Source organism: Marmota monax, unplaced genomic scaffold (genome assembly GCF_021218885.2).
Source record: "Marmota monax isolate L192 unplaced genomic scaffold, Marmota_monax_Labrador192_F-V1.1 WCK01_AAM20220418_F8-fsc00356, whole genome shotgun sequence".
In the NCBI taxonomy this organism is placed as follows: domain Eukaryota; kingdom Metazoa; phylum Chordata; class Mammalia; order Rodentia; family Sciuridae; genus Marmota; species Marmota monax.
This window is the reverse complement of record NW_026694682.1, coordinates 64,705-80,631: the sequence shown is the minus strand read 5'-3', so window position 1 is coordinate 80,631 and position 15,927 is coordinate 64,705. Positions and strand designations below refer to the sequence as shown.

The window sequence follows — 15,927 nt, the reverse complement described above, 5'->3', positions numbered from 1 at the left end:
GGCTGCTGGAAAACCAGGCGCAAAACACGAGGGATAAAAATCATGAAAAGAGAAGCACAGAGGCTGAGGAAGCAAGAGACTGGAACTATTGGGAGAGGAGGGGAGAGCTGGAAGGTGGCGGGAGATGCAGAGCATCCGGTGGAAACAGCATGCACCAAGGCCCAGCTCACAACAGCTCAGAGGGGTCGGCACAATGGAAAAAGAGGCATGAGTAGGGGGCGGCGGGGGCCGGGGGCAGCATGAAGAGAGCCGGGAAGGGCAGCCTGAACTCCACGGTCAAGGGCCTTGTAAACCATGTCAAGGACACTTTTTCCTTAGCAATGAGAAGACGCTGAAGGAGTTTAATCAGGGAAGTGACAGGACAAGATTTGCATGCCACACATGCTCACCATTTAATGAGTTCAATTTGGCAGTAGCTTCCCCTGGAAATTGGTAATAGACTTAACCCATTGTCTACTTCAGAAAATTAACCACAGAAAATGTACATGGAAAGGCGGCAGAAGCTCTAGGGGCCAAGAGTGGAGGATATTAGATCGAAGCTTCTCTGGGTTGCTGTTGTTAGAAAATGGCTTGAATACAGATCGCTTCGTTTTAGGATTGCCTTGTTCGCCAGTAGGGAATCTGCCACCTGCCGATTTGTGCGACTCTGAGATCATTTGCATTATCCTTTCTGGTGCCATGTCATCCTGTTCTTCCTACAAGGATAGGCTCTTCTGGGCTCAGAGGATGTCATTGTCTGGAAGGCAGAAGGTGGTTGGTAGGGTCTGTGTAAGACTGGATCTGCCTTTCAGGATTGTTCTGCTGTCTTCAAGCCCTGGGCAGCTGTTTCCAGGGAAGCATAATGCTTGGCTTGCTTTCAACTCACAGAACGTATTCTCGAAGCACCTTTCGGGGGCTCTGTGGGTCATAATGGGTTTCTGTTATGATGACAATTGCTTTCTGGCCACGGTTGGTTGGCTTAGTTGGATAGAGCATCGTGCTCGAAGCCAAAGGCACAGGCTTCACAGACTCGCGGCATGGTTTCATGGTCATGGATGATGCCTTGAACCCCAGCCAGCCTTGGAAAAGCATAGTCCTGAGGTGGAGCCTGACTCTTCCAGAGAATGACTGTGAGACCTGCAGTGAGATTCTTGAATCTCTTGCCTGCTCCCCTGTGAATTCTTTCCTTACAAAATGGGAATGATAATAACACTTTCCTCCTATGGTTGTTGCAAGTGTCAAATGAGATAACATGAAGTTGCACAGTGATGTGCCCTGCATGGCGAGTGGCACATGGGGGCTGCTTAGAACTGTTGGCTCTCGCTGTTCTTGGAATGAGAGCCCCAAATGACAACACACAGATGCTCTGGGGCAAGCCCTGGGAGAGAGGGAGAAACAGCTCCAAACTCTCCCCACAGTGGGGCAGAGTGCTTGTTTCATGTGGCCAAAGAGAAGGCACATGACCTCTGTTGCCTGGAAACAATTTTGAAGGTGGCCTTGGAGATGCCTGGATTAGAGATGCTGTGGGAATTCACAGCAGGGCCAGGAATTGTGGAGACCTGAGGTCATGCAATTCAGGGCCAGAGGTTTAGTGCAGAATCGGGTACCAGGTACCAACTGGCCAAAGGGCAGGAGGTTTCCCATGGCATCTTCCATGAAGGACCCAGAGGCCCCCGAGATAAAAGGAAGGACAGGACAGTGGTTAGGAGTGTAGAGCTGGAGGACTGAGGAATCAAAGCCTGATTCCCCCACTTGAGCCTGTGTAACCTCGAGCAAGTCATAATCTCTGCCTCCACTTCCATTCTGGTAAACTGGTGGCAATCATATTGTCAACCCCATAGGACTGTGATGAGACTTAAGTGAGAAGTGTGTCTGATGTGAGAATTAGTGCATGCGATAGCTGTGTATTACTATTATTTAGTAATATTAGTGTATAATATATATGCTAATTGAAAGGCTTTACTACTTCCTGGAGCTAGAGACCTGGGCCCCTTCTGAGCCCATGGTTTGGCTTCTGTGCCCTCTAGGTGATACCTGTACTACACAGATCAGCATCAGCATCAGGTTTTGTGTTCATCTCCCCTCCGTGAGGGCAGGCTGGATGTCTCATTTATGTTGTATTTCAGTATCAGTTGTAGACCCTGATCCATCCCGGGTGTTCACTAAAGATTTGCTGTATGAACAGATGACGGTCTGTTGCCATGACATTCTAGTCATTTGCCAGTTGCTTCAATTCTCACTGGGAACCTCCTGTGTGCCCTTGAGCAAGTCACTCACCATCTCTGGGCCTCAATTTTCTCATTCACGAAATGAAAGTATTAGCAATTTCCAGGTCCCCACCCAACTTGAGGAATCTGTGATTTTTCTGGTTTTACAGCTTTTATTTTTATAATCCTGGAGTTTTCCAAGAAGATTCTGTCACTAACTTTTTAGTGGAGGGGAATAGAATGGCTGCTGGGCTTTTTTGGGGGTGGTATGGGAAGGAGTGGGGTGTGGGGCTAAAAATGAAGTCTGAGAGAGCAAAGAAAATTTATGGCAGGGTTGTAGAAAGGTGTCAAGGAGCTTGGCCAAGGGGGAGCTAGAGGAAACGGGAGGGCGGGTCAAGCAGCGAGGCTCCTCCAGGGCTTGACTGCAGTTTATTAGTCTGGACTCCATAGAGATGGGTTATCTCTTGGAAGATCATTTTAATAACAGAGAGGACAGGGAATTAAGGATGCTGGCTGCTGGCTGGCCAGGGCTGGGTGACTCTTATTCAGACATGGAGTTAATGTCTTTGCTAAAATTGCCCATCTGATTAGATTCTCTTTCAGGTGTCACTCCCCAAGGAGTTTCTATCGAGGCGGCTCTGGAGATGTGGCTGCTAAGGACTTTGTGAGGGGAGACCATTGGGAAGTTGTCCAGACTCAGAGGAGGCCAAGGGGGGGAAGGCCAGCAGGGGGACACTGAGGGCAGTGAGCCATGTGTAAATGCAGAGCCTATGGCCCTGCACCTGTGGGTCCTGGGGCCAGACAAGTCTCAGCTCTGCTGCTTGCTAGTCGTGCTGTGGGGGCGGGCCTCACTTTCTCCCACCCCCAATTTTCACTGACAGAAAAGATTCCCCAGAGCATCATAGAAGTATCTTGTAAACTCACTCCCTTCAGTCCATATGCCACAGCTGGCTTTGGTTATTCACATTCGTGGAGGAGACTATGGCCTGGAGAACTCCAAGTAGTGGAGAAGACATGGAGTTGAATTGGGCTTGAGGCTTGCAGTCTATGATTCCCACGCCCCCGCCCCCTTTCTGAGAATCCGCTTTCCTAACAGTGTCAGGGCTGACATTGGAACAGGTAGCCAGCATGGTTCCTCAGAGCATGTGTGTCCAGGACCCTGAGCCCCACCTCCTCCTCTTGTCGATGACCAATCAGGGTTGATCTGCTGTCAGAGGCCTGGGCAGGGCTGGGGACCCTCAGAACATTGTCAAGCCATGTGCTTTACTATGGACCCACTGCATGGCATAGGCAAGTTGCTGAAATTCTCTGAAAGCCTCCAGACACAGGGAATGGCTTGGGCAAAGACATGGTGGCATCAAAGAGCAGATCCAAAAATCACAGCATCATTTGCACGTTTAGGAGTTTTTCACTATTATTCCATTTCACTAGCATTGTTGCTAATGATAGTAATGTTAAACAATTAAAAATAAAACTCTTCCAACTTTTAATTAAGTCAGAATCTCAGGTGGAGGGGGGTGGAGGTGGCAAGGATTGGCTTTGTTTTTTTTTAGTAATAAAATAAATAAAACAGTTAAAAGTAAGATAAATGAAAATAAACTAGCAAAAAAAAATAGAGAAAGTTCCCCAGGTGATTTGAACATGCACCCGAGGTTGAGCACTACAGCCAGGAGCCTTGCATGGGCTGGGCGGGCTGGGGTCACCGTGTACACAGTTCAGGGCCAGTGGCACTAGCCAGGGAACAGCTACCTGCCACAGATGGAGGATGTGCTGTGGGGCCACATCAAATTTCAAAGATGACGTTCAGGGATTGGAGGAAATGTGACTTAATTTATAGCAAGAGAAATTGGGTTAGGTCAATGGAAGTGGGTCAAGGCCCCAGAAAGGTTCCCGGTGGACACTGTCCTTTGTGATGAAGGGACAGAATGGGGACTCTGCTGTGCAAAGAACTGTGAAACTCTCATTGGTGCAATACAGAGAGTGTGGGGTTGAAATGCTCCACCTGTGTGGCTTGGGGGACACTCACCCCCCTTCCTGGGCACTCAGTGGAAACTTTGGAAGGCCTGGGTTGAGTTGGTGTGGGTGGCAAGAGCTTTGGGCCGGGAGCCACACTGGTTGCCCACTGATCTTAAGCTCTGGGCAAGTCTCTCCTCCCACCTGGGTCACAGTCTCCTTTCTCACCTGGGACCTGAGGGAGCTGGGTGAAGGCAGGTCAGTCCCATGCTTCCTGTGCCCACACTATTCAGTGCCAAAGACTGTACAGGGCAGATGAGGAGTGGCCGGGGTAAAACCCCTCCTTTACGCTGCAGTGGGCAACCTCCTCGGTTCCCACAGAGCAGAGCCACTGAGAGAAGTCACTCAGAGAAGGGGCAGTGTGGGGAGTCAGGGGAGAGGGGCCTCATGAATGGAAACTGCTTTGGGAGGGGGCAGGGGAGGAGAGCTGGAGGAAGGGGACAGAGGGCCGGGAGGGCACGTGGAAGAAGGAGAATACAGCCTCATCTGCTTGTTTGTGTTTCTTGTATGTAAGATGTAGACTCCTAGCATATTTTTAAATCCATCAGACATGAAAAGCTGATTTAAATAGCCCCACAGTGTGAAGCTGGTAATTTCACTTGCCACGATGCAGAAGCTGGCAGGGCTCCGGCAGGACTCAGCACCTCTGCCCACGCCTGGGAAGCTGTGGAGCACGAAGCGCTCTGGGCTAGGCTTTCAGGCCAGGTGCCATCCCCTCCATGACTGGGGATCACAGAGAGAAGGAGGGAAAGAAGACAGTCGATGGGAGAAGAGGATACATCCTTCACTTCACTCGGATCTCCAGAATGGCAAGGTGGAGGCCGGGACCTTCTCATTCATTGTGTCTCCTTTCTTCCCAGCATTCCTAAGAACCAAGTGTCAGGGAGCTCACTTCCTAGCAGGCAGCCTGGCCCAATGCTCAACAGTGCTGAGATAAACTCCTTTGGGATAAACTGGCCTTCCCTGATTCTAGTCCTGCCCCCATGAGTCACTCAGAACAAGCTTAATGCCAAAGTCAGGCCTTCCTCCTTGAACGGAGCACTCAGGTTCCCACTTCTACTTTAATCCTTCTTTACCATAAATGATTATAAAGAAAATGTGTGCAAGACCAAAATATTTTGGAGTGCTCATGAATGTATTTCCTGCTCTAGTCAATGCGACAAAATTCCAAGAACAACCAAAGACTTCCATCATTTTTGAGTTGTCACCTAAAACTAGCTACTCTAGGCCAGGCTAGGTGCTCCTGTTGGCATGCAGGACAGAGTTCCCACCAACAGGGAGTCCGTCTACAGATGATGGGGGCAAAGTCGCAAGAGAAGTCTGTGGGGGGCGGAAGTACCAGGAGCACAGAGGCTCCCTCTGCAGAGTCCAGGAGGGCTGGGTGGAGGTCCCCACGGGGATGCCCTCAGGTGTTGCAGCGGCTGTTAATCTATACTGGTGGGCTTCTAGGCCTCCCCACCCACCGCTCGTCTTGCTTTCTAGCTCCCTCATCCCTTGATGTTTCCCAAGACCAACCAGAGCAGCTTAGGGTTTCAGTTGCTGGGGATAGAAAAGAATCACTCCTTTTCTTCATGGAACATACAAGCTTGTGAACATTTTTTTTTTGTTTTTAATTTTTATTGTAGTAAACTATACATAACATAAAATCTACAATTTTAACTATATCAAAATGTGCAATTCAATGGCATTAAGTACGTTCACAATATTGCATGTGTAGTCATCACCACCAGTCATCTCCAGAAGTATCCACCACCCTGATGTAAAAGTGCTTTATAACCCACATATACAAAGGTGGGTGCTTTAGGAAGGCACTCTCTAAAAGTCTGCCCTGGGCAGCAAACTCATCCATTCACCCACCTAGTGTCTCTTCTGTACCAGGCCCTGCTATATACAAAAATGAAAGTCAGAACCTTGCCAGCAAGACCTTGTATTCTGCGACCCTGGCCCCCTATGCAACTTTAATGCATGGTAGAGATGGGTGGGATGGTGCACGCCTATAATCACAATAACTTGGGGGAGGCTGAGGCAGGAAGATTGCAAATTCAAAGCCAGCCTCAGGAATTTAGCAAGGCCCTAATAAGCAACTTAGCAAGAACCCATCTCAAAATTTTTTAAAATGCAGGGCATAGAGGTTTGGGGACTTGGGGATATGGCTCAGTGGTTAAGCTCCCTGGGTTCCATTCCTGGTGCCCCCAAAAAGCATGGTAGAAAGAAACAAAGTGTACTTACATGAAAGTGTCTAGTTGAAAGGAATGCAAGTTTTACTTATTCTCCTTTCAAAGAGAAATGGGAAGTTCTTTGACCCGTGACCGCAGCTTCTCCAAGTTACAGGGAACATTCTTTCTAACCCTCTTTGTTGGGCTTTGGTCTCTTGCATAGGGTGCAGAGTTGGGTGGGGGAGCAGGTGATGATGTTGTTTAAAGCCTTTCCGTGGATTAAGCTCTTTCCCTAGACTTCTCATTTGCTTTCCCACTACCTTGGGGGAGGGGAGGTAAGGCAGAGAGTACTATTTTACAGATGTGGATGTGGATTCAGAGCATCCAGCTGTTCCAGGTTTTGCCCATGGTTGCATAATTTGTATGCAGGTCCTTATTCTGAAGAGGCTAGAGAAAGCTTTTGGGAGAGACACAATTGGGTACGTACAGCTGATTCCACACCAGGAAGAAAGAGAACTGGGAAGGGACGCATCTTGTATGCACAGAGGCATGGAATCCAAGTTAAATTGAGACATTGGCTGCCTGAAGATAATATATTGCCACTGGCAGCAGCTGGGGAGGCTGCAGGGGGGTGAGAGAGGGTGCTTTGATGGGCATCACATTGAAGGCAATTGAATCGCAGCAGCTGGAATGCTCCCCAGGATGTTCTTGCAAAAAGCAGAGACAGCACCTCATTTGAACCAGGGAGGCAAAACTCAATTGATCTGCCCAAGCCACAGAGACTCAGTTGTCCAGTTTTGGAGACCCTGGGGTTCCAGTGAAGCAGCTCCAGCCTTTGGGGGTGTGGGGTGACGACCTTGTTCTAAAGAAATGATGCTCTGTTTTCAACTCCTATCAGGCAAACACAGTTTGCTAGACACTGGACCAAATGTGAGGCTCAGAGATGAATGTTCCTGCCCTACGTAACTTGATCCAGTTCCTAGTCCAGTCTTTTGCTCTTTAGAGCCTAGTAGGCAGCATGTCTGCATAACCATCCTGCAAAGTGGCACAACTAGCATCATTACAAAGGGGTCGGGAGACCGTGCACCTGTTGTTGGACCACACCCAATGCTCTGCCTTTGATGCCGTGCTGCACCTGCTCAGTGAATCCCACTTCCACCCCTACCTTTCTCAAATCCTGCTGAGTTCCACATCCACATGTTTCAATTCTTGTTCCCAAGTTTTAAAAGAATGCAATCCCATTCTCTCTGCATTCTTCAGACATTTTTGCTTAGTGGTGCAGTGTTTTTATGAGCAGTATTTATTTTTATAGGTCAGATAGATCCAGCCATAATTCATTATGATAGTACAGGCATTATTGGTCCTAGGAGTCCTCATTTGTAGGAAGAAAAGTCTCCTGGTGCTATGACAAGGGTCTCCAAGTACCACTTTTGAATCCTAGCCAAAGCCTTGATGAGGTCCCAATTTGGAACAAGGGTCAGTGCTTGGACCTGACTCAGCCCTGGCCCCAGAGTGATAAATGACACAGCCTCGCCTGTGCTCCTCAGTTTCCACATTGATTTCAGTTGTCTGCCAAGCACCATATGGCTTCCCAACCCCCATCATTTCCAGCACTGTTCTCCTAAGTAGGGCACTTTGATTAAATTGGCTCCGCTGAATTGGGTGAAAGGTGGAGTTATGATGTTCTTCGTTATTGCTATTGCTGGTAACTCTATTAATAGAAACACCAACAGAGGTAGGAATGGGTGTTGGACGTTCCGAAAGTGCTTGCATCCTGTCAATCACCCCTCTCTATAAGGAGGGAGGAATAACCCATAAAGAAAGACCTGTGGCTTTTGATTGAATTTGTTTAGCCTCTTTCTGATTCTTGGGTGAAAGGAGGAGAGGTGGCAGTACTTCCCGGGCCAGCCCCTGAAGCCAAGTTGAGGCTTTAATTCCAACCTGCAGGAACGTACCACATAGGTCTTGGGACTTTTATGCTTGTGGACTGTAATTTTTATTTATGTTGAAGTAAACTGCCTTTTCATTTCAAGCTTCAGATCTGGTGTGCTGTCTTCCCACATCCATCCCTTCTGAGCAGAGCTTTGCAAGGTGCTCTTGCCAGCACAGGGAGTCCTGCCTGAGGATGTCTGTCCTCCCCTGACTTCCCCAAGGGACTGAGCACCTCCCTGAGCAGCTCGCCTCCAGCAGGCAGCAGGGCATCTAGAAGCTCAGGTGGAAGGGAGGGTCTCTCAGGTCTCAAGGCCCTCTTCCCTTCTTCAATTCAGAAGAAAGGAGAGACTTAGGGTAGGTGGTCAGAAGTGGAGTTAAGTGATGGAACCAGATCCCAGTTGTGTTTTGTAGAATGTAAGAAAGGAAGCAGGGAATGGTGAGTAGAACTTGATTTGTGCCCAGGGAAGGTTTGAGATTTCAAATATAAACTGAAGTATGTTTAAACACCTAAAGTAAGACATGTCCAAAGAATAAGAGGAAAGGATGAGAATAATGTCCTACTAAGTAAAGAAGATCGATAAAGACAGAACGATTATGATATGGTACCAAATAGAAACTCTGGAGTTGAAAAATCCAATAAAGGAAATGAAAAATGCACTAAAATGTGCATAAAATTCCTATTTGATTAGGTAGAAGGAAGAATAAATGAACTTGAAAATAGGTTAACTGTGATTAGCCACTCTGAGGGACACAAAGAAAAAGGAAGAACAGAGTCTCAGAAACCTGAGGGACACCATCAAGAGTGCCAGATATGTACAATAAAAGTTCCAGAAGGAAAGGAGAAGGAGAAAGAGGTAGAAAGAATATTTGAAGAAATGAAGACAAAAAACTCTCCAGAGGGAGGGAACCATAGATTGGGGCTGAAATCATGCATCAGGCTCTGCTAGGCAGAGAACAAACAAGAGCAAGGGACAGCAAGGCCATGAGACAAAGCCAGCTCTGAGCTCAAAACCTAGGGAATGGGCTGGGCAGAGACACTCACTGAGGTAGTGTTTATAAAAGGGCTCAGTTCAGGGTAGGTGCTTGGTAATTGTCAGCTGGATCCAAATTTGAAACTGATGCAAGGCAAACGGGCTAGGTAGCGACTCAATGTTGACAACCCAAATTGACCTGGCTTATTAAGACCTACTTGGTACTGTGCTAAATACTTCACCTCCATTACCCCCTTAAGCATTTGAAATATCCCTGTGAGGTAGACATTGAAACCTCCAATCTACACGTGAATGAGAAAACTGGGTTCAGGTCAAGGTCACTACCAAATGGGTTGGAGCCAGAAGGTTCTTCTGAGTAGTCTGTCAGTGGGTGACACCATGTGGGTATCTCTGACCCACATGATAGCTTAAAAGAAATGGGAGGAGGGGAGGTTGTGAGCAGGGGACAAGTATTACACCGAGTCCCCTGCTGTCCCCTCTTCTCTTCTCTTTTACAGTGAGGCTGGGGAAGGGAGCAGCAAAGGTGTCCCTGCCCCTGCTTCTCTGCCTGGACCTGTGAAGAACCATGGGAGTTACCCCACATGCCAGAAGGCCTGGCACCAGTGTGGTCACACCCTCCTCTGTATGGGAAAAATGTAACCTGGAAAGGGACAAGTGACTTGAATAAAGGCGTCTGTGGGCTTAGGGAACCCCAGGGGTAACCTGCTCCTCCTCCTGGTTTTCTCTCTCCATGACCATCACTACCTTCTACTGCCCACCCCACATACACAGAGGTATTGAGGGCCACCTCTGGGTGTCCCACACATCCCCCTTTCCTGCCAAAGTCCAATTATGAGGCTGCCACCACCACCCTTCCCTTAGGAAAGGAGTTTCCTGTGAGTTCTTCAGAGTGAGGTCTGGGGCCACTGATGAAGGAAAGTGAATATGCCACTGTAAGCATCTGAGCAGGAAGCTCTGGAGCATCAAGTAGCCCCTCCCTCCATTTTCTAGAAGAGGCAGGGGCCCAGGGAGGAAGCTAGCTTGCTAAGATTATGGAGCATTTTCAGGAGCTCAGGCTTGGATATTGTTTGGCACCTCTATGGGCTCCCCCTACAAGTGCTGGAGCAGTGAGAGAGAAGACTGCAAAGAGGCACTTGCCGGAGACCTACAGGGGCTCTGAGTGTTTGGGGCCTGGGGAGGAGGCTGGAGCAACATCCTTGGGAACTCTAGTTAGTGGCTTCTCCCCTGTCCATTTGGCTGTGTGGGGGTGTCTTTAACCATCTTCTTGGAGGCCTGTGGACACCTTCTGCCCTCTGTCTCAGTGTGCTCCCCTTGAGTATGTTCCACCCACTTTCCTCTAGGACCTGAGTCTGCAGCCCTGAACTTATAACTGGCCATGATCTTTGTGACCTTTTTATCTAATCGGCCACCCAGGGCAAAAATGTCCTTGCCAGCACCCCGACAGCCAGCCAATGATGCTGGAACCTGGCTAGCGTCTGGGAATATACTGCCACCCAGCCGAAGGAACCCCACAGGGGCCCTGATTGTTCCTGCAGTCCAAGTGCCCTGTGGCAAAGCCACCAGCTACACTCGGTTTGCTTCTCAAACACCAGCAAAATGTCAACATCACAGCCATGCAGTCCCTTGGAATAAAGGAAAATAAAATATAATGAAGCCGGTAACTATGGACCTAGTGTTGGGCCTCACTGCCGGCCTGCCAATCTACCCTGTTAATCATCATGTATGGTTTTTTGAAGAGCTATTTTGAGAAATATTTAGAAAATGGCTTTTATATAGCTATATAGACCTTATTCATACCCTCCAGAAATGGTCGCTTTTTTCTGCAGCAGATGGTTTTCCCCTTGGTTCTTTTCATCTCTTATTCAAAGTTAAGTAGGAAATAAGCCCACTCCCTAACTCCAGGCAAGAATTTGTCACCCACAGTTTACCCTGGAGTCAGGGTTGGGGGCGAGGGTAGCTGTGGCAGGAAAGGCTGTGGATTCTTTGTGAGGCACTGCTCCAGAGAGCTCGAGAGGGTAGAGCCAGTGGGCACTGTGACCACTGAGAGGCTCCAAAGTTTGGGATTAGGGAAAGAGCAGAGCCCCTGGGCTGGAGCTGGAGGGGCAGCTTAGAATATAGGTTCCTGGTTTGCTTCTCTCAGCAACTCAGGGCCCTTGAAGTTCATGAAGTACACATCAAGAACATTACTTTGACCTCTGGAGAACAGGGTCCAAAGCAAGACAAGACACCCTGGCCTTGCCCAAGTGGTCCATTTTGGCCCACAGGAAGCTGCAAGTCTGCCCTGCATGGTTGCCATGGCAACTGTAGTACAGAGGCTCCTAAGGACAAGGGGAGGAGATGGGAGGTGGAGAAGGCATATTGTGGCTTTTCTGGAAAAGCCCTTGTGTTTCTTTCCCCCAGGAAACCAGGCTGGAGGAAAACAAAACACAATAAAAATTTATAGGCATTTGGGGTCTAGCAGAGAAAGCAGAGCATAGACTCCACAATGCTCTAAGAGTATCATTCCTGACCACATGTGCCTCCTTCCTTTGGGGGAGGCAAGTTAGGACAAAGACATAGCTCTGCACGGGCCTGGCCAGGTGGTGCCACACAGCAGCCCATTTGCAGGATTGGGGTAGCCCTGAAATCTTAGGCTCTGTGGGACTAGTCCTTGAAAATAGTCCCTGCTATCTGCCACAGCAGGATTTCTTCTTGGCAGGGCGACCAACCTGAATGGTGTCCATCCTTACTGTGTCTTCATGTTCCTTGAGGAACCTGGGAGAAGGCAAGAAACAGTGTCAGTGGCAGAAAAGCTGTTAAGTTTGGGGGCTGGCTGCATGGACTAGGCACCCTTATAGGATACAGATCTTTGGAGTAATTTAGAGAGCACCCCACTTCACCAGTGGGTAGGACAGGAGTGTGACTCTAATTGTAAAGCCAAAGGGTTTAATCAATACATATTCTTCAAAACACCTTCTCTAAAAGTCCCTCTTGACTCTCACTTGATTTGACTCTGAGCCTTTTCTCTTGGAACCCCATCACCCAGAATCATAATGCTTTTGGCCATATCCCTCACCGTAGTATGAGCTGCTTCAAGGCAGAGCTTTGGCCTTTACCTCTGTGTCTCCACAGCCTATCACCATGACTGGCACACTGTTCGGGCTCAGAAAATAGATTTATTGGTTGTTAACTCTACAGAAGGGCTGCACCATGTGGCCACAGCTCCAGATGAAATGTAGGAGGTGAGGGATTAAAAATAATGGTAAGCGTCTTATCCCTGTTTTATGCTCTCAAAATACTTTCATCTTCTACGTCTCCTTTGATTCTCACAACAACCTGTGAGAGGGTGATTGATGTTCCTACATTACCAACAAAGCTTGGAGAGCCTTACCCAGGGAGTCAGAGGCAGAGGAAATTCTAGAACTTTCCCCAGAGTACGTACCATATCCATAATACCTCCAATGCTTGGAAGAGTTGCTCTGGGTTCTTAATTACTCAAATTCAAATATTTCAAATGCCCCAGCATGAGGGCTGAGTGTGACAGGAGCACTATTAAGTATTTATTGGGTGGATAGGTGGATGGATGGAATGGAATGAATGCCCAGATGGAGAGATGAATGAATGGATGCCTACGTATTGACAATGGCTCCCAGTGTGGTTTTGTTTTCTAAATATTTGGCGTAGGCAGGGTCTTAAGGAACAAATCTTTCTATGTGACTGGTCCTTTTAGCACCATGACTGTGGGTACCTCTGACTGAGTCTCCATCACAGCCCTGCCTCTTTCTGGTTCCTCCCCCTCCACCCCAGGAACTCCTATTATAACCCAGGCTTGTTCCCAGCTGGCTACCAACTAATCCCTGCTTTGATATTAGCCAGTACTGAGGGACCACTAATATGACCTTTCCCAAGAGCATCTGCATTTAAAAAAGAATCTCTGCAAAAAAGCAGCCTTTAAGACTCAGAAGAAGACTGCAATGGGGGTGACAGGCAGGGATGCTTCCTTTCTCTTCATTACTGTGTTTCAGAAGGCTGCACCTTATGGCTGAAATCCCACACAAAGGCGGTGGTCCCCACAGCCTGAACTCAGAGCACTGGAGCCCACACAGAGGGAGGGCCCAGGGGTATGGTTTGGGTGGAGGTGAACACAGGCCCCCATCAGGCCTGGCACAGGTTGGTCAGAAGATTCCTCCACCTGCTGACTGTCTTCCTACCTGGCTAGATGGAGCAGGGACTCCTTGGTATTGTGACCAGAATGGGCGCTGCATTCATAGAAGATCAGATTATTTTCCTAGAATCACAAAACAGAGAGAATTGGGGGAGTAAGAGTTAACTGTGAGAGATGTCTGCTTCTGTCTACCACCCTCAACTCCTCCTGCAGACCCTTGAACTCTTCACACCCCTTTGCACCCCAATGTGGTTGGTTTCTGGCTCCAAGGCTCCCTGCCTGATGCAAGTTTCTCTGGGGTGAGCCATTACAATTGTGAAACAACAAAGCTGTGTGCTGCTTAGGACTTTAGACTTTCTTGAATCACTCTCAAGACTGGATGTGCTCATTTCATGTTCACACCAGCCCTGGGGCCCAGGCAGAGGCACTGAAAAACCAGCCTCTATCTCAGAGCAAAACCTGTCCAAGGAAGGGACATGGCCTTTGTCCTTGGAAAGACCCACAGAGCACTCCTAAGCACATTCCCACCCTGCTAAGTTGTTTATCTACAAATAACAGGAGAGATCTGCTGCGCCAGGTGTCCCTGACTCAGTCAGGCTAGGTGGGGATCCATAGCAGGCCCCTAGCAGCCACCAATCAGCATGAGACAGGGAAATACCTGGGATGCCAGATGACCCTCCCAGTAGTTTATGGTGTTGGCAAACCGTGTAGTTCAGCACATACACCCCTCTTGGCTTAAGCCAATCAGTTCAAATGAATACCCCTTTTGTACTAACCAATCACCCCTACCCAACTTGTTCCCTCCAGTGAATGTGCTAATCATGTTTTAGAGTTGTTATTTGATTTTCTCGCGGTGTGTGATGATTTGCTATGATGTATGTGAAGTCCCTGCCTTCTCCAAAGAATGTATAAAACTGCTGCAAACTCTGGGCTCGGGGCCTCTCAGCGTCACCAGTTGCTGTGTGTGCGCGCGGAGGACCGAGCTAGCTCGCAATAAACACCTCTTTGCTGCTTACATCGATCTTGGGTCTCTGGTGGTCTTTGGGGGTCCCGAATTCTAGCATAACAGCACAAAGGCCAGGGCAGGCACCATGCTTCTCACTTCCCAGGAAGGGAAACCAAGGCTGAGAGGCCATGGCAGGTGGCTTGCCCAGGTCACACATTTAGTAAATGGCTTTTTTTTACCAGTAGCATGCTTTGCCCAGGATGCTGGTGTTCCGTGGACCTTAGGCAGACATCATGAGGCACTCCAAGTCTGAATTCTCCTCTACACCAGGAAATTAATATTCTGGCTGCCCAGGCTGTCATCACTGGGCACAGGACAATTGTCCATCGCCTCATCAGTCTGTGCTGCATGCATGGGGGGCCCTTGGCCAAGGCTCACCAGACTCCAGTTCTCATTTGCACTAAGAGTGCTTGCTTCATTATAATGCTAATGCCATTGGGCTCTCGATTTTAGATGCTCTTTCTCTGGAAGCTCATACTTGTGGGGATCCAGACAGGTTGAGCGAGGAGGCTTCTGTGGTTGCAGTTGGCTTGCAGTCAGCTTTCCCATTCCCCTCCCCAGGCTCAGATCCATCCTCTGCCTGCTATACCCAGCTTCATCTCTCCCTGTCTCCCATCCAAGCACTAATTAGACCGCTTAGCTTCCAACACCAGGGAGATCGGTGTGTTTGGGATGGTGTGTCCACAGACTCATCTCTCCCTGTCCACACTTCTATCAGATCCTGACTCTGGGTCAGTCTATCAAAGAGTAGAGACTTTAAAAGTGGGGGTGGGGATGGGAGAAGAAGGCATAGGACCTATTATTGGAAAGCATGATTTGCCTTCCAGCTCCAAGTGCCAATCCCACCACTGATGAGTTGTGTGATAATTTGAATGAATCACTCAACTCCTGTCTCACTGCTTTTTTTTTTTAACAGATCAAAAAGAGAAAAGAAGAAAAGAAAATGGAATAATAATTATATAGGTCTGCAGTTTCTTAACCAAAATCTTTAGATCTAGCTATATTTTGGGAATCAGAATTTTTTGAATTTTGAAAGGTAATGCATGTATATACTATATATTATAAAATGTCCTCAGGGGATCTGGGACTGCACTCTATAATCAAATAAATTAGCATTTCTTCAGTGAGACATTTGAATATTCATTCATTCAAAGTGAGGTAAAGCCCCATGTCAGTTCTAGTCAGATTTTCCTGCCAGATGAAACGTTAAGGAAACTTTGTATCTTCAGAGTGCTTTGGATTTCAGAATTGTAGACATGTAACCACATGTAGACCCTTCACCTAGTCACCTGCCAGCCTGGTCTCTATCCTTTCTTCTTGGGTCTTACTCCCTGTGCTCCTTTCCCAGGCTCTGAGCTCATGACTTCCTGTTCAGGCCAAGTGCACAAAGAACTGTAAAATCTCAGGGTTGGCCAGTATGCATGTGTATCCTCCCAGATACACAGCTCCATGAAAACCAAACGGAGGCCAAAAAGACGCCCAGCAACAAGCAAGCACT

At 48.2% G+C, this 15,927-nt stretch overlaps 1 protein-coding gene across 1 annotated transcript in view; it reads right to left on the bottom strand.

Annotated features, from left to right (window-relative positions):
• Window positions 1-5,848: 5,848 nt before the first annotated feature.
• The window catches only part of Cracr2a (calcium release activated channel regulator 2A), a gene marked incomplete at its 5' end in the record, with an annotated part of 70,912 nt that continues 60,833 nt past the window's right edge, over window positions 5,849-15,927 (bottom strand). Inside the window, 3 exons of the mRNA XM_058572367.1 lie at window positions 5,849-8,066; window positions 11,988-12,033; window positions 13,470-13,546. Coding sequence (XP_058428350.1) covers window positions 8,052-8,066; window positions 11,988-12,033; window positions 13,470-13,546 — 138 coding nt within the window. The remainder of the gene's footprint in view (window positions 8,067-11,987; window positions 12,034-13,469; window positions 13,547-15,927) is intronic.